The sequence below is a fragment of the Cylas formicarius genome, unplaced genomic scaffold (assembly GCF_029955315.1).
Source record: "Cylas formicarius isolate icCylForm1 unplaced genomic scaffold, icCylForm1.1 PGA_scaffold_8__14_contigs__length_24414737, whole genome shotgun sequence".
In the NCBI taxonomy this organism is placed as follows: Eukaryota; Metazoa; Arthropoda; class Insecta; order Coleoptera; family Brentidae; genus Cylas; species Cylas formicarius.
In genome coordinates, this window is record NW_026844361.1 from 24,334,777 (window position 1) to 24,356,082 (window position 21,306).

General features: G+C 41.7%; 8 protein-coding genes across 14 annotated transcripts; 4 read left to right on the forward strand and 4 right to left on the reverse strand.

The window, feature by feature from the left end:
• The first annotated feature begins 316 nt into the window (after nt 1–316).
• On the forward strand, nt 317–4,176 carry LOC132706093 (serine/arginine-rich splicing factor 1A). Of its 3 annotated transcripts, none has more exons than XM_060677190.1 (5): nt 317–661; nt 716–921; nt 979–1,151; nt 2,391–2,558; nt 3,101–4,176. In XM_060677190.1, exons 1-4 carry the CDS (start codon nt 495–497, stop codon nt 2,547–2,549), a joined length of 705 nt encoding a protein of 234 aa, XP_060533173.1. In that variant the 5' UTR covers nt 317–494; the 3' UTR covers nt 2,550–2,558; nt 3,101–4,176. The 3 variants fall into 3 exon arrangements, 2 of the variants coding, with proteins under 2 accessions (XP_060533173.1, XP_060533172.1); XR_009619549.1 differs by having other exon boundaries at nt 318–661; nt 2,391–3,603; nt 3,765–4,176; XM_060677189.1 differs by having other exon boundaries at nt 318–661; nt 2,391–4,176.
• Nucleotides 4,061–5,858, reverse strand: LOC132706092 (peroxisome assembly protein 12). Of its 4 annotated transcripts, none has more exons than XM_060677185.1 (5): nt 5,556–5,858; nt 5,316–5,497; nt 5,050–5,264; nt 4,851–4,998; nt 4,061–4,394 (listed from the first exon to the last, which is right to left on the reverse strand). In XM_060677185.1, the coding sequence occupies exons 1-5, from the start codon at nt 5,782–5,784 to the stop codon at nt 4,194–4,196; spliced, it is 975 nt and encodes a 324-aa protein (XP_060533168.1). In that variant the 5' UTR covers nt 5,785–5,858; the 3' UTR covers nt 4,061–4,193. The 4 variants fall into 4 exon arrangements, with proteins under 4 accessions (XP_060533168.1, XP_060533170.1, XP_060533171.1 ...); XM_060677187.1 differs by having other exon boundaries at nt 5,050–5,218; nt 5,285–5,497; XM_060677188.1 differs by having other exon boundaries at nt 4,061–4,278; nt 4,346–4,394; nt 5,050–5,497.
• Nucleotides 5,859–6,271: 413 nt separating this feature from the next.
• LOC132706867 (peroxisomal biogenesis factor 19) lies at nt 6,272–8,666 on the forward strand. The gene is made up of 5 exons (XM_060678470.1): nt 6,272–6,480; nt 6,541–6,780; nt 6,839–7,039; nt 8,142–8,383; nt 8,452–8,666. The coding sequence occupies exons 1-5, from the start codon at nt 6,417–6,419 to the stop codon at nt 8,584–8,586; spliced, it is 882 nt and encodes a 293-aa protein (XP_060534453.1). The 5' UTR covers nt 6,272–6,416; the 3' UTR covers nt 8,587–8,666.
• Nucleotides 8,629–13,008, reverse strand: LOC132706863 (bromodomain-containing protein 7). Its single transcript, XM_060678465.1, has 5 exons — nt 12,208–13,008; nt 11,567–11,853; nt 11,026–11,446; nt 9,159–9,363; nt 8,629–9,110 (listed from the first exon to the last, which is right to left on the reverse strand). Exons 1-5 carry the CDS (start codon nt 12,874–12,876, stop codon nt 8,701–8,703), a joined length of 1,992 nt encoding a protein of 663 aa, XP_060534448.1. The 5' UTR covers nt 12,877–13,008; the 3' UTR covers nt 8,629–8,700.
• Nucleotides 13,009–13,051: 43 nt separating this feature from the next.
• Nucleotides 13,052–14,460, forward strand: LOC132706866 (acidic fibroblast growth factor intracellular-binding protein). The gene is made up of 4 exons (XM_060678469.1): nt 13,052–13,267; nt 13,326–13,980; nt 14,038–14,289; nt 14,339–14,460. The coding sequence occupies exons 1-4, from the start codon at nt 13,186–13,188 to the stop codon at nt 14,418–14,420; spliced, it is 1,071 nt and encodes a 356-aa protein (XP_060534452.1). The 5' UTR covers nt 13,052–13,185; the 3' UTR covers nt 14,421–14,460.
• Nucleotides 14,406–15,211, reverse strand: LOC132706868 (uncharacterized). Its single transcript, XM_060678473.1, has 2 exons — nt 14,777–15,211; nt 14,406–14,722 (listed from the first exon to the last, which is right to left on the reverse strand). Exons 1-2 carry the CDS (start codon nt 14,912–14,914, stop codon nt 14,543–14,545), a joined length of 318 nt encoding a protein of 105 aa, XP_060534456.1. The 5' UTR covers nt 14,915–15,211; the 3' UTR covers nt 14,406–14,542.
• A 1,680-nt stretch (nt 15,212–16,891) lies between these two features.
• LOC132706865 (uncharacterized) lies at nt 16,892–18,332 on the forward strand. The gene has a single exon (XM_060678468.1). It carries the CDS (start codon nt 16,934–16,936, stop codon nt 18,182–18,184), a length of 1,251 nt encoding a protein of 416 aa, XP_060534451.1. The 5' UTR covers nt 16,892–16,933; the 3' UTR covers nt 18,185–18,332.
• A 98-nt stretch (nt 18,333–18,430) lies between these two features.
• On the reverse strand, nt 18,431–21,090 carry LOC132706864 (myrosinase 1-like). Of its 2 annotated transcripts, none has more exons than XM_060678467.1 (10): nt 20,937–21,090; nt 20,741–20,886; nt 20,583–20,685; nt 20,436–20,526; nt 20,049–20,385; nt 19,899–19,996; nt 19,676–19,845; nt 19,363–19,621; nt 18,649–18,755; nt 18,431–18,587 (listed from the first exon to the last, which is right to left on the reverse strand). In XM_060678467.1, the coding sequence occupies exons 1-10, from the start codon at nt 20,978–20,980 to the stop codon at nt 18,464–18,466; spliced, it is 1,479 nt and encodes a 492-aa protein (XP_060534450.1). In that variant the 5' UTR covers nt 20,981–21,090; the 3' UTR covers nt 18,431–18,463. The 2 variants fall into 2 exon arrangements, with proteins under 2 accessions (XP_060534450.1, XP_060534449.1); XM_060678466.1 differs by lacking the exons at nt 18,431–18,587; nt 18,649–18,755 and adding exons at nt 18,845–19,028; nt 19,084–19,190.
• Between the last annotated feature and the right edge of the window lie 216 nt (nt 21,091–21,306).

A 21,306-nucleotide genomic window follows, 5' to 3' on the forward strand; every position in this document is an offset into this window, starting at 1 on the left:
AATTTCTATGCAACCGATTTGCATAAGAGTAATTTAAAGAAATGTTTTTACGACAAAAGTAACGATTTAAAATTTTTCTACATTCCGTAGTCCGTGGTTTTCATTGACTTAAATGTACCGCGACTCCATGAAAAAAGCCACAGACGAAGAAACAAACCTTAATATATATAAATAAATATAAATTCGTGTGCTTTGACCTCTATTTCTTTTGTTAAGACATTTTTCAATAACAAATTGAGCTTAACTCTACATTCTGACAGCTCTTTTTTTTACGTGTTCCGTATTCTGTGATTTAAAAGCTATGTTCAAAGGTATTCTCATAGGACGCCACCGGTCGGTTATCATCGCAAGTTAAAACGCTGTTCATTTTCGTTCGGGCGCCATAAGCCTTTATTTCCGGTTTGCCAGGCGTGTATTTGAGTGTTTGAGCTTGTCGGTTTCGCGTGGGGTTAGAAAACAAAGTTTCCTTGCAGAATAAAAAAACACGAAAAATAATGTCGAGCAGCCGAAACGACTGCCGTATATACGTCGGCAATCTGCCACCCGACATCCGCACCAAAGACATACAGGATTTGTTTTACAAGTTCGGCAAAGTAACCTTTGTGGACTTGAAAAATAGGCGGGGGCCGCCATTTGCATTCGTCGAGTTCGAAGATCCGAGGTAAAGTTTTTTCGCCGTTTCGGACGTTTTTCTCTAATCGCGATTCACTTTCAGGGACGCGGATGACGCCGTTCACGCTCGCGACGGCTATGATTACGACGGGTATCGGTTAAGGGTTGAATTTCCCCGCGGAGGTGGTAGCCACGGCAGCAGTGGCGGCGGTGGCGGTGGTTTTCGTGGTGGGCGCGGGGGAGGTGATAGGGGACGCGGCAACCGCGGGCCTCCGGCTCGCAGGTCTCAATTCCGGGTGCTTGTTACAGGTATGGGCGTATACAAAAGTTGACTTTCTGCCAATTATCGCTATGGGTTTATTGTAGGTTTGCCGCCGTCAGGCTCTTGGCAAGATTTGAAAGATCATATGAGAGAGGCGGGTGATGTTTGCTTCGCCGATGCTTTCAAAGATGGTTCAGGGGTCGTCGAATTTTTACGTTATGAAGACATGAAATATGCCATTAAGAAGTTGGATGATTCGCGATTCCGGTCTCATGAGGTAGGCTAACGGGGCTATTTGACAGTGCGGTAAGGAGTAGCGGTTTTATAAGCGACTGTAAAATGATGAATCCTGTAATCTAAGGACTCGGAAAAAAGTTAACTTTATGACCTCGCACCCCAGTTAACAAGTACTTGGTTATTGTGGTTTATTTGCTATCTTCTGTCTGGGCGTATTTTTGCAGTTTTTTTTTTTAATATTAATAGGTTATGTTTTTTTTCCTTTCCCTTTTCCAGGGATAAAAATTTACAACCCATTAACAAATACTCCTTTGTAAAACCACAATTAAGTTTTTTTAATTAAAAAAACATTAACAGACTTTCAGGTCATGAAAATTATTATGCTGTTATAGGGTTATCCTTAGTGCGACAAAGTTTTTTGCTGAGCAATACTAAAGTAAACTAAACCAACCTATCATAAATTGGTTGTTGGGCGTTGGCCAGTGTTTCAGGAGTTAAATTGCTAATACCATTTGAAATTTTATTACAAATGTCCTTTAAAGAATTTGGAACAGCTTACATTTTTTGTCATTCTCTAACCTTCCAAGAGTCTTGGTGTAACTCTGTCACACTGAATAACGCTATGGCTGAATAATATCAACTGCTTAGGATTAAAAAAAAAAGTGAGGAGAAGCCAAACTTTTTTATGTTAAATATTTGTTACTTTTCTATAAATTAACCCCTGATCACCTTTCTTGAAAATACTCAATTTCAACAAATTCCGTTTAAGGTTGATTTATTTGATAATCTGAATCTTGCAGACAAAACATTAGAGTTGTTTTTATATTGAAATTATTAAAATAATGGCGCCTTATTTTGACAATACTAGGAACAAACAGTTCCTTCTTTTTATTTTAACATATGCAAGTAGGTATATTTTCTGCTTTTGATTTTGACTATCTTATTGCTATCAGCTTTTCGGCGACTTTTCCTTAAAAGCTGCATTTAATTTGTCGTTGTCATGAATCCCATAAATGTGATTTAATGCTTTCCATAAAACCTTCAAATAGAAATGGGCTTGGTGTTTATTTATCGCCTTATTACATCAGCGAAGAGACAGCGGCTTTTTTAAAAGTCCCATTTTTGTGGGATTTTCCTGAGACCTGTCAAATAGCCTATTTTTTAGTGGCTCCAAGGAAGGATCGGATAAGGATGGATAAAGGATTTGTCTGATTTGAAGGGATGGGGGGGGGGGGGGGGAGTTGATGGAAGTCAGTAACACGTTTCTCTCCCGCTATAGGGCGAAGTCTCCTACATTCGCGTGAAAGAGGACAGGGGGGACAGCGTGAGGAGGTCCGGCGGGAGGTCGCGATCTCGCTCGTACTCGCCGCGGCGTCGGGGCTCTCCCACTTACAGCCCCGTGAAGCGCAGCTACTCTCGTAGCCGATCTAGGTCTTAAGTTGTCAAAGTATGTATTTTTTACACAGTTTCCAGGCCACTCTTGGCGTTAGTATATACATAACATTTGAACATCTCCTCGTTGTATGAAACGCCTCCTCCCCATTTTGTAATCTTCCATTAATTGTGATTCGCGCAGAAATTATTATTCGGGAAAAAAAAACGACATTCCTTGAGCGACCTAGACGCCTAACCGCGTCCGCGTTTAATTCGATACTTCGATGTTATGTTTTTTTACAATAGCGATAGGTGTTTTGTTTTTACTCTTCAGTGTTGGGTCCCGTCGCCTGTCACTGTAATTTTCGGGTCATTCGTCTTCGCCGTTAAAGTTTAAATTCCGCCAGAATTCGTTAGTGCGTCAATTCACTCCATATGGGATATAATTTACTGGGAACCTTGCAATTTGCGTTTTGGGCGTCACAATTCACTCATTTAGATTTCAAAGCCCACCTTAGTTACCACAAATTGTGGGTTGTGCCCAGCGATTCGTTTCAGACTACATAGAGTTTACTAATTATGATCCACAGTTACGTTTTTCGCTACAATTCACAGATTATGGGATTAAGTTGGACGCGAAGGATGGGTGGTTCCTGGCGGGAGCGAACGAGATGGCTGGCCCGAAAAAAAATATATTCACATCCCATTTGGACTAATAATATTTGTATAACTAATGTAATGTTTTGTGTTCTGGATTGTCGGTACCGAGTGCCGAAGCGAAATGTGTCAGCGTTGGAGATTGGTCTCAAATACATAATAGTAAATAATAAAAAAGGAAAATAAATAATAAGTGGATGGTTGTGAGTTTGCCCTGCGAGAGAGAGAGGCAAGAGGACCCTCCCCCCGAGCGGGATCTTATTTTCTATTAAAAAGGATCGGAAGATCGAGGGCAGGAGGAAGGACGGAGGATTTCGGGGTCGGGTTTTTTTTTATGCCGGGGCGGCGGGGTTGGGATTTAGCTCTTGTGGTCTTTAACGCGTCGGAGGGAGGATTTTGTTAACGAAAAGGATAGGATTCGGGAGGAAAGGATTAAAGGATTAGGATCTCTGGACCATTCGGTAAATAATTACGCCTCTCAAGGGCAATGTGATAGGCGAGGGCGCGCGACCTCCGCCGACCATCCGGCTCGAAGGACCAGCCGGAGGCGCGCGCGCTCGTCAATTTTTCTCGTTCTCGACGCCCGGCGCGGCTCCGGCAGTAACGCAAAGGTTTTACTCAGGTCTCTCGCTTCGGAACCGCCGGCCGATTCGAGACAAAAGGGACTGACGATCACGCATTTTCCTAGGACAAAATTGTCGGACACACGCCCGCACATCGCGTTTGAATTTTGCGTCTCGTATGTCGCGCCGCCGACGTGGGAAAAGGAGACTAGAGTGTCCGTAATTTTGCCTAGGAGGGTGGGGAAAAAAAATCAAGGGATCACACGTCCAAGGAATGTAATCCGGCAGGTATTTTCCTTTTTTTTTTTTGGTGTATTTTAGTGTCTTTTTTTGACTACTGTATCATTAATCGCTGTTTTTTTTTTTCGTTTGAATTTTATTTTTCGCGTCACCACCCCAGACCGATTACTTTCCTCTGCATGTTTTCTTTTTCTAAATGGTGGGTAAATAATAAAAACGAGTTGATGGAGGTGCCGCGTAGTTTTATTTCAATCGTTAGGGTAGAGCCTGGCGACGTCCAGGGGCCTGGCAGGGAATCGTGTCACCGGACACTCGGGTGTTTCGTTCAGATGTCTGATTATGCAACGGAAGCAGAAGACATAGCCCGAAATCGGGAGCACCGTCGGGTTGAGCCACTTACCCAGGCATATGGGGCACCGATCCCTGTAAGCTCCTGCCTTGACGTGCGCCTGAAACAAACCCGAGTAGAGTCATTGTATATCCATATCCTTATTACTAGTATACTCTCCCTTGTCCATTTACATAACGAGTGGATTTTGATGCAAATTATGTGAACTAAAGGTACAAAAACTGCATAAGCCTATCTCGAGGACTAAAACGATTAACGGGGCGTACGCTTAATGCTGGGCCGCAAGCCGAATACATGAAAAGGAATATGTAATTACTAAGTTGAATCATGATTATGTGCAGAATTTGATTTGACTTCAATCTCTTCATCTTTAGATCTTTTTTGGACGTTACCGGGAGTATAGTGGTAAAAAATTAAAGGTCGTGCCATAAGCACACACAACTTATGGTCTGCGACATTACATAGCAGCAAATTTGGTGAGCGTAAATAGAAAGCTCTTCAAACAAATATGTTGCTCGAATGTTGAACTTCTCGGAGGAGAAATCTGTCAGTTTACCGGCGGGGCTTCAACTTTGGGCAAATCGGTCCAGTTGTAATTTGGATGGTGGGCATTCCACGTATTTAAGAACTGTAAGAAAAATGCGGCCAGCTCAAACACTGACGTCACCCCATTACGTATCACATTCCAGCTTAGATCGGAACTCCTAAGAAAACAAGCTCTGTTATAGTGTTAATTTTTTTAAATTTAAGCATACCACAGTTGTCCCCGAAAGAAGGCGCCCCAAAAACTGGGTGACGGGGGTTCGTAAGAATACGCAAGCTTTAACTTTAGAACCTTCAGAATCAGTAGTTGCGACTCTGTTTTGTTGGACATGTACCTCAGATAGTTATTTACTGTTGCGAAGCCTCGTATGACTTCTAACGCTGAGTAGGAATAGAGCGCTATTTTTTTGAGCCTACCTTCTAAGTCCTGAAAGAAAAACGTGTTACAGGCTATATGTCGCGTCGTTCTCAGCGTAACTTTTCGAAGCGATCCTTCCGCGTTCTCGATTTTGTATAGCTGAATTTTCTCGTCAATTTTCCTCTTGAAATATGGTAAAGCGACGAGGACTATAAGCGAGATTTCGCGGTCGTGCTTAGTCAGTTCAGATCCGTTCGATGCGACCCGCTTCAGTCCATAAAAATTTTCAGAAAACGATGCATCTGTCCCCCAAAAAAACAGGATTCTTCGATTACGCCCGAAGTTATCGCTCCTACTTACCGTAATACCTTAGATAGTATAGTTCGAGGAGTCCGTGCAACGCGAAAAAAGTTTCGTCGAAGTAGTCGTTTAAAAAACGGAATTTCCTCGGAAAATTGGTAGACAAGAAGAGCGCTACGCGTCGCAGACCCGGGTGCAAAGTTTCGCTCAGGGATTTCTGCGCTGCGATTTCAAACACGGATGGTTTCGATTGGAACGTTCGAGTAAAATTCGCCGCGCTCTCGGCCATAGCATTTCCTTAAAACACTTTTATTACATGATTTTAAAAAAAAATGGGGTTATGTTCTCCACTTTTCTTCTTCTTTCAAAGGGATTTCGTATAAGTTTTGGTATTAAACCAATGCTAAGGTTTGTGCTCACTTAATACGGCAACTATTAATAAAAATAGTGAAATGCGTGTTGTTTTGGTTAGTTGGACTTCGTATAAGTTTGGGACAAACTAATGCTAAGGTTTGTGCTCACTTATACGGCAACGATTAATAAAAATAGAGAATAAGGTAATAAAAATAGTGAAATGCGTGTTGTTTTGATAACACTTCTTATTAACATCCTGATTTCCCATAAATCCTGAAAAATTGGAAGAATTATGCAGATATCCACACACTTCATTTATGAAGGTCTTCTTTAGGAAATTTGGACTAAGTTAACTGTTGTTGTAAGCTGGTCGAATGACCCCATGTAATCTGTAAACTGATCAATTTCGGCGTGCACCATGATCTATGCATGTCACCTGAGAGGTCGATGTGTGACGTAACATCAATCTTTTTTTTAATTTAAATGTTATTATATTTAATTGTTGCTAGTTTTACCAAAAAAATAAAAAATATTTAGTTCCATATCTGCAGTTGACGACTTTTTAAAATGAGCGAAAGTGAAAAACCGTCGTCGAGCGCAGACGACAAAGAATTGGCCGATCTTCTGGACAGTAAGTTTAAAATTTTTCGGACCGCCAAGCGAAAGGAATTAAATTTTTCGCTTGATGCAGGTGCCCTGCAAGACTTCGGTGCATCGAAACCGGGCAAAAATTGCGATAAACCAACTGGCGACGGCAAAAAACTAAGCGAACGTACCGAGGCCGATGTAAGCGCTCAAGAATGGTCGGTAGAGTTTATTCAGCAAGCGGCAAGCCAATTCGAGGAAAACTTCGCCCGGTTTCTTAACGCAGGCGATGCCGACGCCCAGGCTACGCCCGATGCGATCCAGCGAAAGCTCCAAGAAATGGCTGGTGTGGCATTAGGTGGGATTTTTTCAAGAACGGGATTGACGCTTGGTTTTCGTTCCAGATGCCGCGCAACAAGTGCTGACGAATCCCGTCGAAATCTCCGACCAATCTGTTGAATTCGCCTCCACCATCTCGCAAGCAATCCAGGGATTAAACTCTGGCTCTGAAGGCCTCAATAATCCCTTTAACGAAGAAGATTTGATGAAGATGTTGGGCGGGGGCGGATCCGGAGAGGGAAACGATCTGTTACCATTTATGCAAGGTGTGCTTAGGCAGAGTGTGGGATTTGGATAGAATCATTTTATGCTATGGAGTTTCTATACTGCGTAATCAAAGTTGATTAATAATGTACAGGGTGTTGGTATTTTTGCAGATCTTTTTGACTTACTCTGTAACTATGCCAAAGAAATGAATTACCTTATTAATGACATTTAGAAACATCCTGTAGAATGTGAATATTTAAAAATTCAAGGAGTGTTGTGTAGTAATCCATTCAAAGGTCCATGACTTTTTAACCTCTTGTTATTTTGCCCTACTTAGTCGCGTTATTTGTTTTTTTCATAATTTATCTAAATATACATTTTCAATTTGGATACAAAGTTTAGTTACAAGTGCATTTGTTTAACTCGGATTTGTGGTAGTAGTACTCGTCCTGTGTGATGGCCGGTGGTAAGTGGTTGGTTATTGGTGTGGCCAATAACCTTAGAAATGTTGGACTATAACTTTTTCCTTGTCTGTAAAATACTATTTGTTAAAAACTGCTGCCACTTTACGATACCTACAGCCTGTTCCTCTATTACAGATATCAACTCTTCTCTGGGATTTATTTGTTCAAGCAAGCAATTATGAATGAATGAATAATTTATTTTCAACAGTTCTTTTTGCCCCTAGGAGAGCAAATATTTTTAGTTTTATGTACATTCCATGTCAGTTCATTTACACTAAACCAGATCCATTTTAGAGAGCAATAAAAATTATTATATGTGAACTTATAGGCACTGTTATTGGTTCGTCTGGCACCAGACTTGATATGTTTATGCAAATGTCTAGTGTAATCAGTCCAATCTGATTTAGATGTTTGATATAGAGGCATTTACACAACACTGTTTTGGTAAACATGATTTGTTTTGGAAACATGTGCTTTTTATGGATTATCTGGCGAATATTATTCAAAGTTATTATAAAGACCACTGGATGTGGTCTTTATAATAATAATAAGTGGATTTTTAATACGGTGTTTACTCCTGGAGAAAACTATATGTGCACGATTTTTTTTACCGCATAAGAAAAAAAAGTTAGGTCAACGCTCTCTTTTTTTTACCATCTTTGAAAATATATTTTAATTCATCTGCGTCCTCGCGAAGTCATGATGCAGGGCCTGCTGTCGAAGGAGGTGCTTGGGCCGAGTTTGCGCGACTTCGTCGATAAACTGCCCGCCTACCTCGAGGCGCACAAGGACACGCTGTCGTCCGAGGACGCCACGCGTTACGCGGCACAGAAGCGCCTGATGGAGGAGGTGCTCGAGGAGCTCGACCGCGAGACCGACGGCGACAGCGCTGACGCAAAAAAAGAACGCTTCGCCAAAGTGCTCGCGCTCATGCAACAGGTAAATCGGACCGTTGAAAAAAGAAATCCGACTCGAAGGACCAAATTGTGACCCCATCGGTTTTTCAGCTTCAAGACTATGGGCAGCCGCCTGCCGAGCTCGTCGGTGACTTGGAGGCCCCGTTTAACTTCGACCCCACGGGGACGCCGTTGGGCGTGCCCGGTCTCGGCCCCACCGCGAACCCGGAATGTTGCGTCATGTGATTTTATCCTGTTTGTTGATTCTTTTGTTTTAGTCTAGCGTACGTTCGATGTCGATAAAAAAATTCTATTTCCATTTGTCATTTTTTTTTTATTCAAAATGTATCGCAAGCGGTCTCAATCCATGAGTATCTCTTCGATGGTCTTGTCGGGCACCAAGGGAGCGGGTTCCCGTTCGAGAAACTGCCGCAATTCGGTTTCGAGGTCGGGTAAGGGCTCTGGCGGCGGGACGTCCACCCCTAGCGCACGCCTGATGCCCGGCACCGAAACGACGGCCCCGGGGGCGGCGCGCTTCGCGAGTTCCGCGAGTCCGTCAACCGTTTGGTCGGCGAGTTGCGCTTCCTCGGCCGTCGGCTGCGCCACTTGGTGGAGCGACATCGGCTGCGACAACCTTTCATACTGCGTCTTCTGCAGCTTCTCCAGCAGCTGGCACATGTCGTTAAGCTTCTGCTGCATCTCGTGCCGCTCCTCGTCAATCCTGATGTCCTCCTCCATACTCTCCAGGAAGTTGACGTCGATGCCTACGTCTGCAAACGGCGGCTGAGAAAGGGAAAAAGGCAGAAAAAGAGACTCACCCTGCAACGAACGCAGGTCCTCCATGCTGACTTTCACACTGTCGACCGGCGCAGTCTCGAGCACCGTGCGGACCGCCTCCTCTTCGTCTTTTAGGCGGCGCCCGTCTTCCAGAGCTCCCTTGGTACGCGAGTGATCACCTCCCGTGAGCAGGTCGAGCAACGAGTCCACCAGGCGTTCCGCATAATCAGAACCGCGCACGAAATCCTGATTAATTAATTGATTACAAGAAAAAAAGTGATTACTACTAGGCATACTAAACTCAGCAAACTAGTTTAAATGAACTGACTTGATTGATAGTCTGAAGAGTTACGTGAGAGCAAGAGTGTGAGGTGGGAGTATATAATAAGTAGTATTTTAAATTACTACCCACTAAGACCTGTAAATTAGTCCAAATGAAGCGCAGATATACTGGGTGTTATTAAAATGACAACATAATTTCGACGGGATGAAATGACAGCGGTAAGTCAGGCAATAAGCCTTGTGCATGGTAAGGGTTTGCTAAATCAAGCAGTTGATAAGCTCGAATATAAAAAAACTGTTTCAAACAATTCCCGATAAATTTTTGGTACAAAACGAAGTACGAGCATCGATAAATATTAAATTCAACCTGCTAAAACAATAAATTTAAATTATTATTTTAACTTTTTCTTTCAGCACCGCAAAAGATTCTTGCTTTTAATAAAATCAGAAACAACTAGAAAATTCAATATTTTCTTTAACAAGTTCTACACAAATTATTCTACAAGTCGCAGTTTTATTCTGCAGTCATTGAATAACATCTCCTGCTCAATGTTTTTTTACCACTTCAAAGACAAAAACATCCTCCAATTCTTCTAGATTAGACCTGCACTCCTTGATAGTTCAAAATAAACTGACGTTCCTGAGGGTTACTTAGTAAATATATTCATGTTGTGCAAAAATTTACTCGCAAACTAATGGAAATAGGAAAGGTATAGTATATCACTCATTGATATCTTCTTGAGTTACTTATTTCTTAAGCACCACCATTGCCGCGCTTCACTTGTTTAATGTTTTGTTTCTTCAATAAACAAATTCTCGCACAAACTTTTATTTGCAACCAAAAAAACAACTTAAACAATAAGCGTCCAAACCTGGGCACCGGCTATATATGTTCTTTAAATGGAGTTATTTTAGGGCTCCTTTCTGTTTTAACCTTACTTGATGATGAGTCGTCCTCTGAAGCATAGATGGCGCTGCAACTATCACTCCCAAAACTAATAAAATTAATGTTTCTTTACTGCCATGTTAATAGCAATTTTATTAATGCTCGTCTAAATATGTAACCAAAGATTGTTTAATTTTATTCGTTAGACAAATTTAAACCAACCAAAACTTACTGTTAGAGTTAGCTCGAGTGTGTGTCAATGTCCGCAAATTACGGACAACTTTAAAGGAAAATTTGCAGCATATCTTGATAACCAATGCACACAGTAATCATCTAAGTACTTATTAACTATTTATTTAATTTTTTATTTATTTTTTTAATTTATTAATATTTAAACTTGACTCAGTTTGAAATCAGAACATAACTTGGGTCATAACAACACGCATAAATGGTATTATTGGTTAGTTCTCTACCATAACCATGTACCATGCACCAGATAAATAGCACAAATAGCTTTTGCAGAGTATTTATCGAAATTGAGAGGAAATATTTGCCTCCAACATGTTTTAACTATTTGGGTTATTTAATAGTCCCTATTGTTAGTTGCATAGTCCTAGTTGTAGGCATAGTCGTCCTGTTGGGCTGGATATGTCTGCATAACATCCACGTGAATAGTAAAATAATTCAAACGAACCGCAGCGACGAGCATAGTACATATTCAACGGGCTTGCGAGGCTCACCTGCACGCTCTCAGCGTACTGTACGGCCTGATCGGAACCATACGTGCGCAACACCAACGCCGACTCGTCCTTGGTCAGGTTCGAGAAGGCGGAGTCGTGACTAGGCGCGTACGAACCAAATGCGCCGTAGTACAAGGGCTTTACAGGCCTGGCGGCGTTCCTCCGGTCCTCGCGGAACCCCTGCAACTGAGCCGTGCCCTCAGTAAGTCGGCCCACCAGCTGTCCCAGGGGAACGATAGGCTTCTTCTTGCCGCCCGCGCCGCCCACCAGTATGTTCAGATGGGTGGTTCCGTCTCGACGCTGACGCAGAAAACCCATCGGTGTGGCGGGACCGCGTAGCCGGGCTCGGGCTATGCGGGCAGCCGATTTCGCTTGGGCGAGGATCTCCTCTGGCGTGAGGTCATCAGGAATTGCCTCGAACCTGTCGAGGTCACGCGAAAGGGGTGTGGCTAATTTTTTGAGGTTAATTTTTCTTTTTTATTAATATTTAGAAAAACAAGTTTGAGAAGACATAAAAGTAACGGAGAGAGGGGACACTCACTTGCCGGTAGGCATTTTCTTGACCTTGCACTCGAACGCGTCTTCGTCGTCGCCATCGTGAGGCATCCGATGGTGGGGCGCGGCCGCCCTCATCTCGGGAGTAATCTCGAACCCGACCTCCTGGTCCGTGAGTTCGGGGGCGAGCTGTACAAGCCAGCCCAGTTTTTCCGGTTGTAGAATTTTCATACCCGCCTGCAGCAGTTTCCTGCTTGCTTTGTAATACACCGTGTCGACGTGGTTATATTTCATCGCGTTGTTGCACATCAGTTGGAAGTCGTCGGTGAATTCCTGAGAAACCATTTGACTTTAAAAGCTACTCCGTCGCGATATCCATATCACATATTCCCCAACCTAACTAACCAACCAATACAAGATACAATAAGGCTGAAAATTATTTTTGGTTATTCACTTTTTCTTCAAACTATAGGTCCTATGAAAATGGTTGGTGTGCAACCGCTTCTGGTAATATCCATAATGTACTGGCTAAATTGAATACACGGGCCATAACACTAAATTTGTTCCTTTGTCTCAAAATGTAATGGCATCTGGTGAAAATATTTTGAAAAATGCCTGTTAAAATGAAAAGGTGGTACTTGCATAAATGGAGATAACTGATTTACTTATGGTACACAAAGAGTTTACCTTGAGGGTGCCATATTCGTTGTCCTCGATTTTCTGCCGCATTGTACTGAAATCCATTGGCTGACTGATAATCCGTGAATAGCCAGGCGCTATATTATCGGTAACAGGCCAAGCAAAGAAGTTCTGCGGATCTTTTTTCTCTAACATGCCCAAGAGGTGATCCAACACTTTGGACAGCGGCGTCCGCTCCTGCATTTTCTTCACCACGCAGGTCCTTTGCTCCCTATGGGACCCCGGCGAACCGATTTGAGAGTATGGAGGCACCTCCTCGGAGTACACAGGGGTAGGTTTTATATCAACATAAGTCACTGATATTTCGTTTTCCTCGTCCACGTCTTCTCGTTTTCTCTTTTTATCTTTGTGGTGATGCTTGTGCTTTTTCTCCCTGTCTTTGCTTTTGTCCTTTTTCTTCTTTTTCTTTTTTGACTTTTTGTGGTGGGATTTGTAAAGCGGATAAGCCGGATCGTTCGGGTCCAGGACCATCTGCTCGGCCCCTTCGCCGCCTTCGAGCTGTAGATATTCTTCCTCGTGCTCCGGTGTGTTATTGGAGCCCACTTTTAGAATGAGTTTAAGACCGGGTTTGTCGTCGCGGTCTTTTTTGTGTTTTTTGTGCTTCTTCGGACATACCGTGTGTGCGGGTGGTTCCACACTAGCTTCGCTTACATTCATTTTTGACAAACTCCCAAAAACGGGCAAAAAAATGTTGAAAAATATGTTCGACCTACAAAAATCAAATAAAACGTCAAACACCAAGCCGCACTGCTTCTTCTTCCCAAAAAGTTATGGGCCATTTCCAATACGTATTTGTAAATATTACATTTTTGAATACAGGAGTGAAGTAAATATCTCTTCTGTGGTTGTAATAGTTTGTATTTCTGCAATTTGAACGATTTCATTCGTTGTTTTGTTTTGGGGCGTCGAGTCTAACCAAATGTCAACAATGGTGATTTCTTGGCTCATTAACCCTGGTAAAAAGCAATGGCAGAAGTGGACGTTTTTATTAGCAATTATACGTTAGTAGATCCGGAAATATACCAACTATGGATAGAAGGACATACAGGTATCACTGGAAATTGATCAGATAGTAACAGTCAGCTTCAAAAATACCTCCTTTGCAGCAAGCGAAGCTGTGGTAATTCTAGACAAAAAAGGACTTGGCAAACAAACTGGCGCCACCTTAGAGCTAATCGCAAGCGATGTCTTGGATCATTACCGCACGTATTCGCTGCTCGAAAAGTTGCTGAGCAACCCTAACAAACTGCATGAGCAGTTGGCATTCCAAATAGACCCGCAAACTAGACAATTGTTGATCGAGAAATATTACGAATTCGACGATGTCGTCGTCAAGGAGCTGTTGGGGAAGAAATTGTCGTCGAAAAACCGCAAGGATTTAGATGAGGTATCGGACAAAACGGGTAAACCGCTAAAGTCTTGTCGCCGGCAATTTGACAACATCAAGCGGATTTACAAGACAGTAGATGAGATGCCGGGTTCAATTGTTGAAAATATAAAAAATTGCTTTTACTTGCCGGAAGAACTGGCTAAAAAATACGCGAGCATAGTGTTCCTCGCGGCGATCCGTTTTGAGACATCTAAGAAGAAACTAAATTACATGAGCTTCAATACTTGGAAAAGGTGTTGCGAGGTTATAATGGATCAGTGGACTTACAAACTGACCGGGCCAGAGTACTATGATACGGAAATGGATAAAGAATTTCTTTTGGAACTTAGGGAGCTGAAAATTATACTGGATCGCGAGAAGGAACACAAGCAGTAAGGCATGGCATACAAGGTACCTACCCCCATAGGATACCAGAAATATAATTTAAGGTTAGTGTGTGTGACACTCAAGCCAAAATTGTTGCAAAAGAGTTACATAGAGCTAGATGGAAACTTTAAGATCTATACGCGTGCCATATTGACTCTGGCGTCCACTCTACACCGCTCTAGGGATATGAGAAATTTGTTTCTTGAACTGTCCCAGATATTGGACCTCTTTAAGACGGGCAATTGGACATCTCACGATTTGCAGCAGTTTTTAAACGCCTATAATTATTGCGCAGTCGACTTGGACATTTTCAGGTAACTTGACCGTGTGTGTTATCTTAAATTTGCTTATTTTTAATTTCAGGAGTGAGCCCAATTTAAGAACTTGTTGGGAGAAATATATGAAAGTGATTACAAGTTGCATGGTGGTTATGTATACTCCGTGATTTCTTATGTTTATTTAAATAAACCTGTTTTCAAAACATGTTTCATTGGTTTTGACCTTTTAACCATTAAGGCAGGGCCCTATATCAAAGGATGTTCTTAAGAATATTCGTAAGATAAACACCTATCGCTGCATGGCCTGCACCTGCTCTTTGACTTCTTCTAGCTGCTGCGCCCTCTTCAATATCGCGTCCTGCTGGTAACCTAGATGCGTGCACAACAGCTCTAGTCTCTTGAGATTCTTTTCTGAATTTTCAATCAAGTTTTCCTGGGCAGCAAAGTTACGAGCTGAGTGCATGATAATCTGTTGACAAACGCCAAGGCGCGATCTAACAAAAAAAATAATTTTGCGACTCACGTCGTTGCTTTTTGATCCACGGACGATTTGACGCGCCAAGGAGCCGATATTGTTGACGTTAACTTGGACACGGTCGGCGAGCCGCATTTTTGAATCAGCAAATAGCGACCGCGCTGAAGTGCTGCTTGCCGATGCCATTTTCACTCTTTTTTATCTTAAATCCTTTAATACATTGAAAATTGTAATTACATACCCCAAAATATTAATCCAAACTATTAGAAACCATATAAGGCTTAGGTTATCTAAAGTTCAGAGACTCAAGTCTCTTCTTCTTTTTTACTTTTCACAAAGGTCGATATTTTCTCGGACGTCTTAAATCCCTTCATTATCTGGAAACGATTGGAGTTGATTAGCATATGCAGTTCAAAAACGAAACCTATTAAGACGAATAACTAGATAGTTTTCATTTATTATTCCCTTTGTCAACTTTTGAACTCTGGCCCGATAAAAGGTGTCGTTCGATCGCGTTGCAAATTGATGCGTTGTTGTGCACAAACAGATAGGGCAGTTGGCAACGGCAACCAATTTCGAAATAACTTGTTTATTAGCAGTGGAAAATAAAAATTTGCAATGGTTTTTTAAATTATATTCAACTTAATCGATTGCTTTTTTTTGTTGTACTACAAATAAAGATTTAAATATTTCGGTTTATTCTTAAACTTTTGAGAGTTAAATACGCACAAATGATAGAAACAAATTAAACCCAGGCTATTTAACCAAATCAAACTTGCTAAAAAAAACATCAAATTGACTTTTCGCATTAGAGACTTTGACTCTTTTAAAATTAGATTGAGGAATAATATTCATATACTTATTGTATGTTTAAAGGTGACTTTTTTGTGGTGATGCTTATTTTATTGCCATATATATATATATATATATATATATATATATATATATATATATATATATATATATATATATATATATATATATATATATATATATATATATATATTACTACCATAATACGACACAAAAAATGAGAAAATGGGCCTCCATAAATAAAAATATGGAATCTTACATTAAATAAAGTAGAAATTTTCCATAATTAGGTATACTTATTTAAGTGGTTAATTAATATTATTAATACTAAGTAGATATACAAAAATTAAAATTCAAGATTTTACTACCAGTTATCTGTTTCAGGATGAATGAAACGCTAAACCCAATAAAAACCATATCATAGTAGTATTTCGTATAAATAATGTGACCCACAAATAAATGTTAAATTGCCTTTCTGCATAGGCATTTTTAGAAATAGTTTTAAATTCTTAGGGAAAATATGTTATTAAACAGGAAAACTTGCTGAACAAAAAAAATGTGATATATATAACATTAAGAGCAAGACTATTTTAATAATTATAATATGGAGGTCATATAATTATTATCGATATATTTAAGGACATGCTTTGATAATCCTTGCTATACTTAAATTTAAAAAATGGTAGTGTTTATAAATTTCGAAGCAAAAATCAAAACACTAGTTAATCTTTCAAAGAAACTTACACAGGTTACTGCAATACTATTTAAAAATCTTCTGGATTCCGTTTTTATGGTCATTGAAGTACACAATTCTATTAAATTCTCGTAAAACAGAAGAATAGAATTTTTTGTGAAAGTTTTTTTTCTTACAAAGTTTTCTAATATTTAACTACAACTACCTTGCACAAAAGTTATTCTCATAATAAAAGCAAAAAAAAAACACATCTTTTTATTAATATTTTATATTTTTATTATATCTTCTAAATTTATAAGATGCAAATTTAATAAGATAACGTTGTAAGCTGCATATATAACAGCGTTAGAAAAAATGGAAGAAACCTATATTTTTTTATTTTTAAGGGGGTAAAAGGGTAATCTATATTTGTTATTTGGTCGTACCACATTATCCCATAAAACTGTTTAAGTTGTTGTTAAGTATTTTATGGTCAAAATTACTATTCCTTTTTGAAAAATTCCACCAAAATCGCACGACAAACATATTTTTCTCGCGACAATGCGAAAGAAAAAACAAATCGACTTCGGCGATAAAAAACGCGCACACCCACCTTGGCAACAAGACATTACGCCACATATTTCCGATACGGTTCCGTATAAAACGACTGACGGGATCCTCAAAAGGCAGATTCGTCCAGTACCGCCACATCTACCAAGATGAAATCCGTCGTTTTCCTAGCGTGTTTGGCTTTTGCCTTCGCTGCTCCTTTTTACGGCCAACCAAAAGACATCCGCATCGGTCACGACGGCACCATAGTGGTAAGCGTACCGGGAGGTAAGAGGGTAGTCTTCACTACTCCCCAGCAGTTCGACAAATACGTCGAAGTGGTCGTGAGTCCCGTCCACGGCCCTACTAGGACCATCCAAATCGACAACCATAACCAAATCGTTAGGGACTACCTTCAACCCTACCATAAGTCGGCCTACCAACGAGAACTGGAATATGGTCTCTCCACCGGAATGACTACCGAACCTTTTGGAGTTTTGGGGCAGATGTACCATATCTTCAAAGATTACCAAGGGGTGAACGATGCTCAAACTTATGGTCACGTCTTGAATCAAGTCAGGATAGCGGTCCAACGTGGTGAAATCCCTGACGTAATCTACGAAGCTTTGGCGAACATCGACGACCAGTTCCACGCCCAGCAACAATTCGATAGCGTCCCTGAGCTGATCCAGCAGGCTCAGCAGGTCGAGCAAGTCGCCCGCCAAACCGTGAGGCAGTTGCAGCGATTCTATCAGAGCCGCGGCTGGTTCCATTCCGTATGGATGGGTCAGCAGTTCCAACGACAGATTCAGGAAGCCGAGGCGCTGGTCCAGGCGGCGCAACAAGTCCTTCAGCAGTTGACCCAAAACCAAAAGTTCCAACATAGTTCTTACCAGACCTACGGCTATTTGAACAACCAATTCCCGGGACCTTACGCTGCCTGGCCATTCACCGGAAACTACGGGTACTCCAAGGCTTTCTGGCAAAGCCCCGTCTGGTGGCTTAACAGAGGTAGACAGAGCTATGGCTCTCAGTACTACGGCAACAACTATCAACAAATGTACCCTAGCATGCAGACGATGAGATGGCAACTGCATCAGTTGCATCAACAAAGTTACCAACTTATGCAGCAACAGCAACGCGTAGCCAATGAACTGGAGCAAATGTTGGAACAGATGCAGTCCGGTGAATCCCAGAGGGAGGAGACTGAGGTTCTGGTTAACCAACAAACGCGAATGGTGCGACAACAGTTAGCGTACCAACGAGAGATCGTGCAACTTCACCAACAGCTCTCTCAGCAGTGGTTCGGCCAAGGCGGTTCCGGACGCGGATACGGTACACCAGGCTATGACCAGTCTTGGTACAGCGCAATTGGTTTTGGACGAACCGGTTACCAGCCTTATATGGGCATGGCCTACTAAAGGCGGCAACAGACTGACGGCGACGTTAATTGATGTTATAACGAGCACTAAATAAATTAAGATAATAGATATTATTTAATGTGTTTTCATTTGCAATTATTATGGTCTGAACTGAGAATCTAGCCTACAATGTATAGCCTACACAATAATTATGTACTCAATTAAAATTTTTAAAATAAATTAGAAGACAATAAGTGTCGGTAATTGACAGAGGAAGGAACGGTAGAAATTATACAGCACGCACATTTCACATTTTATTGTATTACTTCCACGACATCTTTATTGACACTGGTCCAACAAACACCTCGTCGACACAACGTTTTGGTAGTACTTGGCTGAGCTCTTCCAGGTCCTGGTCCTTTGCGGATCATCAAAATCGACCTTAATAATGCCAAACCTTTGCCTACAGTAAATTATCTCTTATAATAAACATAGCAACAATAGCCAAAAGCTGGAAAACTTACGTGTATCCTTCTTGCCATTCAAAGTTGTCCATCAAACTCCAAACGGTGTAGCCGGAGACGTTGACGCCGTCTTCCAAGATACTGTCCAAGATCACGCTCAAATGGGCCTGTCAAAATAGGACTAATAAAATTGCAATTATATTCAAGCCAGGTGAAGAACAAGGGAGAACAAGTGAAGTGGGGTATCAAGGTTGGAAATGAAACACTGAACACTGAGTATCAGGCAACCAGATTTATTCGGATTGAATGAATATCATCATTGGCATTGATCCAACAAACACCTGGTGGCCACCACGTTCTGGTAGTACTTAGCAGAACTTTTCCACGTTCTAGTCCTTTGCGGGTCATCGAAGTCAACTTTGATGATACCAAAACGTTGCCTGGACATGACAAATATCAGTATGGTGAACAGCCGAAGAAACGTAAGACACTTACGTGTAGCCTTCGGCCCATTCGAAGTTGTCCATCAAACTCCACACGGTGTAGCCACTCACGTTCACGCCATCTTCTAAGATACTCTCCAAGATGGCGCTTAAGTGTGCCTAACAACCAGACCATTTTTAAGTCTCATTTACAACGCACTGTTTTCACAAATGTTGACAATGTGTTGCCCAAGTACAGCATCTTGGGGCACTTTCCATCTCGACACATAATGCGCATGTTTTTAGCCCATTTGAACATGAATGTGATATTTTAAAAAAGCTTTTAGTTTACCTGGATATATGTTAAGCGACCTTGATCGTCGAGCTCTCCGTTGTCAGACCAGCCATTCTCAGCGATGATGATCTCTCCAGGATTGTAATCTTTGTTTATCCTATTAAGCAGGATCCTCAGTCCCTCCGGATAGGAAGTCAGCCAGTCGGAAGCTGATTTGGGCCAGGATTCGTTAGCGAAAGTTTGGACGTTAATGTCGAGCCAGTAGCTAGGCGCACCGGTCCATTCATCAGCGTATTGTACCAGCGCTGAAGTATAGCTACAAGAAAACGCACCTCTTGTAGTTAGGAAAGCAGCGTGGGAATCGACTTACTAATTAAGGGGTAAGAAGTCGTTGGTTCCTTTTATGAACTCGATCTCCTCCTGGGTGAATTCTGGAAGTCGCGAGAATGGGTAGTTGTCTTGTTTACTTTTAGCTGCGATCCTGTCGATCATCACTTGGGGCCAGTTGCCGAAGTAGATGGGGTTACCGACCCAGCCGCACTTCAGGAAATAATTTTATCAGCACATAGGTAAGCGCTATAGTTGGTACTTACTCCCATTTGATAATTCCTTTCCGCTGCTTCTTGGTCTTGGGCGCTGTTGGGATCAAAAGGCAACTGGGCGCCGCATGCCAGACTTATACCAACTTTTCCTGAAAATCGCCATATTCAGGATCTCATTTCATCCGATTTTAAAATTCTTACCTCCCTGCTGGGCCCTAAATTCCTCGTCGTAAATGTGCCACGCTTTGGCGTGAGCCAGTAACGACACGTAGGCGCACTGGTACATACCGCCGTCGATCAGGTAATACCCAGGAGCATGCAGCCCTTGAGCGTAGCCAATAACGCAGGTGGACAGGGGTTCATTGATGGTGGTCCAGTACTTGACATAAGGCCCAAAGTTTTCGAAGCATATGCGTGCGTAAGCGGCGAAATAATCAGATATCTGGGGGTTCAACCATCCTCCGAACTCGCTCAGATGCTGAGGCAGGTCCCAGTGATACAGGGTGATTACCGGTTCAATACCGTTTTGTTTTAGCGCCTAAAACGTAAAATGGGACATGCAAAGTTGACTTTTTTTTTAGTACTTACCTTGATCAGATTTAGGTAATAATCGATTCCTTTTTGATTGACCTGGTACGGTGTACCGTCAGGAAGAATCCTCGACCATGAGATCGAAAACCTGAAATAATAGGCTTCAACGCTTGCTCCTAGACATACCTATGGTAGTATACTTGCCTGTAGAGTTTGACCCCTAGTTGCTTCAGATTATCCACGTCCTCTTGCCATTTGTGGTACGAGTCGCAAGCTACGTCGCCATTGGAGTCGTCCACAACTTTTCCTGCGTAAGAGAAAAGAAAAATGTCGCTGGTAGTTTGGGAGAACATGTGGCGTACCTGAAACGTTGTAGTGCAAGAAGTGGTCCCATATGTTCTCTCCCTTGCCATCTTCGTTCCAGCCGCCCTCGATCTGGTACGCGGCTCCGGCAGCACCGAATTGGAAAGATTCCGGGAAGTATTTGTTACTTATATCGGCCCGGGAACTAAAAGTATCTTTGTCACGTGTGGTCGAAAGTATTTAGGTACCTTTTACCTCGATATTAAGTAGAGTACCAGAATCAAGCAGTACCTCTTCATGGTCTACGTGCTGGGGGCTGCTTGGAAATAAAACCTTTGAAGATGATGAAGAAGGTATAAGTAAGATTACGTGAGGTTTATTAAAAATAACAAGTTGTTTACTGTGGTATAAGCACTTGGGGAATGTTGGATATGATATCTCGAGTGGTTAGTATTTGAGTGTTTATTTAAGATAACTGGTTGTTATGTGAAATTTATATACAAATTTAGAATTACAAAAATTTTTTGAGAACGATTTTATTATATGTTCCACTCTAGTTCCAACACTACAATCCACCTCATGACATCATAAGAGAGCAGCTGATAAACAAAATCACCTGATCTTT

Bases quoted from the DNA above. Each gene is read 5' to 3' on its own strand.
- LOC132706093 (XM_060677190.1), top strand. From the start codon at position 495: ATGTCGAGCAGCCGAAACGACTGCCGTATATACGTCGGCAATCTGCCA. The intron at 662-715 runs GTAAAGTTTTTT...ATTCACTTTCAG, and splicing joins GTCGAGTTCGAAGATCCGAG to GGACGCGGATGACGCCGTTC. The intron at 1,152-2,390 runs GTAGGCTAACGG...CTCCCGCTATAG, and splicing joins CGCGATTCCGGTCTCATGAG to GGCGAAGTCTCCTACATTCG.
- LOC132706092 (XM_060677184.1), bottom strand. From the start codon at position 5,784: ATGGCCGAGAGCGCGGCGAATTTTACTCGAACGTTCCAATCGAAACCA. The intron at 4,999-5,049 runs GTATGCTTAAAT...TTGTTTTCTTAG, and splicing joins TTCTTTCGGGGACAACTGTG to GAGTTCCGATCTAAGCTGGA. The intron at 4,395-4,850 runs GTAAACTGACAG...GGTTTGTTTCAG, and splicing joins CCAAAGTTGAAGCCCCGCCG to GCGCACGTCAAGGCAGGAGC.
- LOC132706867 (XM_060678470.1), top strand. From the start codon at position 6,417: ATGAGCGAAAGTGAAAAACCGTCGTCGAGCGCAGACGACAAAGAATTG. The intron at 6,781-6,838 runs GTGTGGCATTAG...TTTTCGTTCCAG, and splicing joins AAAGCTCCAAGAAATGGCTG to ATGCCGCGCAACAAGTGCTG. The intron at 8,384-8,451 runs GTAAATCGGACC...TCGGTTTTTCAG, and splicing joins TGCTCGCGCTCATGCAACAG to CTTCAAGACTATGGGCAGCC.
- LOC132706863 (XM_060678465.1), bottom strand. From the start codon at position 12,876: ATGAATGTAAGCGAAGCTAGTGTGGAACCACCCGCACACACGGTATGT. The intron at 9,364-11,025 runs GTGAGCCTCGCA...TTAATTAATCAG, and splicing joins AGTACGCTGAGAGCGTGCAG to GATTTCGTGCGCGGTTCTGA. The intron at 9,111-9,158 runs GTGAGTCTCTTT...CGCCGTTTGCAG, and splicing joins GGACCTGCGTTCGTTGCAGG to ACGTAGGCATCGACGTCAAC.
- LOC132706866 (XM_060678469.1), top strand. From the start codon at position 13,186: ATGGCAGAAGTGGACGTTTTTATTAGCAATTATACGTTAGTAGATCCG. The intron at 13,268-13,325 runs GTATCACTGGAA...CCTCCTTTGCAG, and splicing joins ATGGATAGAAGGACATACAG to CAAGCGAAGCTGTGGTAATT. The intron at 13,981-14,037 runs GTAAGGCATGGC...ATATAATTTAAG, and splicing joins CGCGAGAAGGAACACAAGCA to GTTAGTGTGTGTGACACTCA.
- LOC132706868 (XM_060678473.1), bottom strand. From the start codon at position 14,914: ATGGCATCGGCAAGCAGCACTTCAGCGCGGTCGCTATTTGCTGATTCA. The intron at 14,723-14,776 runs GTGAGTCGCAAA...GTTTGTCAACAG, and splicing joins GTGGATCAAAAAGCAACGAC to ATTATCATGCACTCAGCTCG.
- LOC132706865 (XM_060678468.1), top strand. From the start codon at position 16,934: ATGAAATCCGTCGTTTTCCTAGCGTGTTTGGCTTTTGCCTTCGCTGCT.
- LOC132706864 (XM_060678467.1), bottom strand. From the start codon at position 20,980: ATGAAGAGGTACTGCTTGATTCTGGTACTCTACTTAATATCGAG. The intron at 20,686-20,740 runs GTACGCCACATG...TCTCTTACGCAG, and splicing joins CTTGCACTACAACGTTTCAG to GAAAAGTTGTGGACGACTCC. The intron at 18,588-18,648 runs GTAAGTTTTCCA...AATTTACTGTAG, and splicing joins GAATGGCAAGAAGGATACAC to GCAAAGGTTTGGCATTATTA.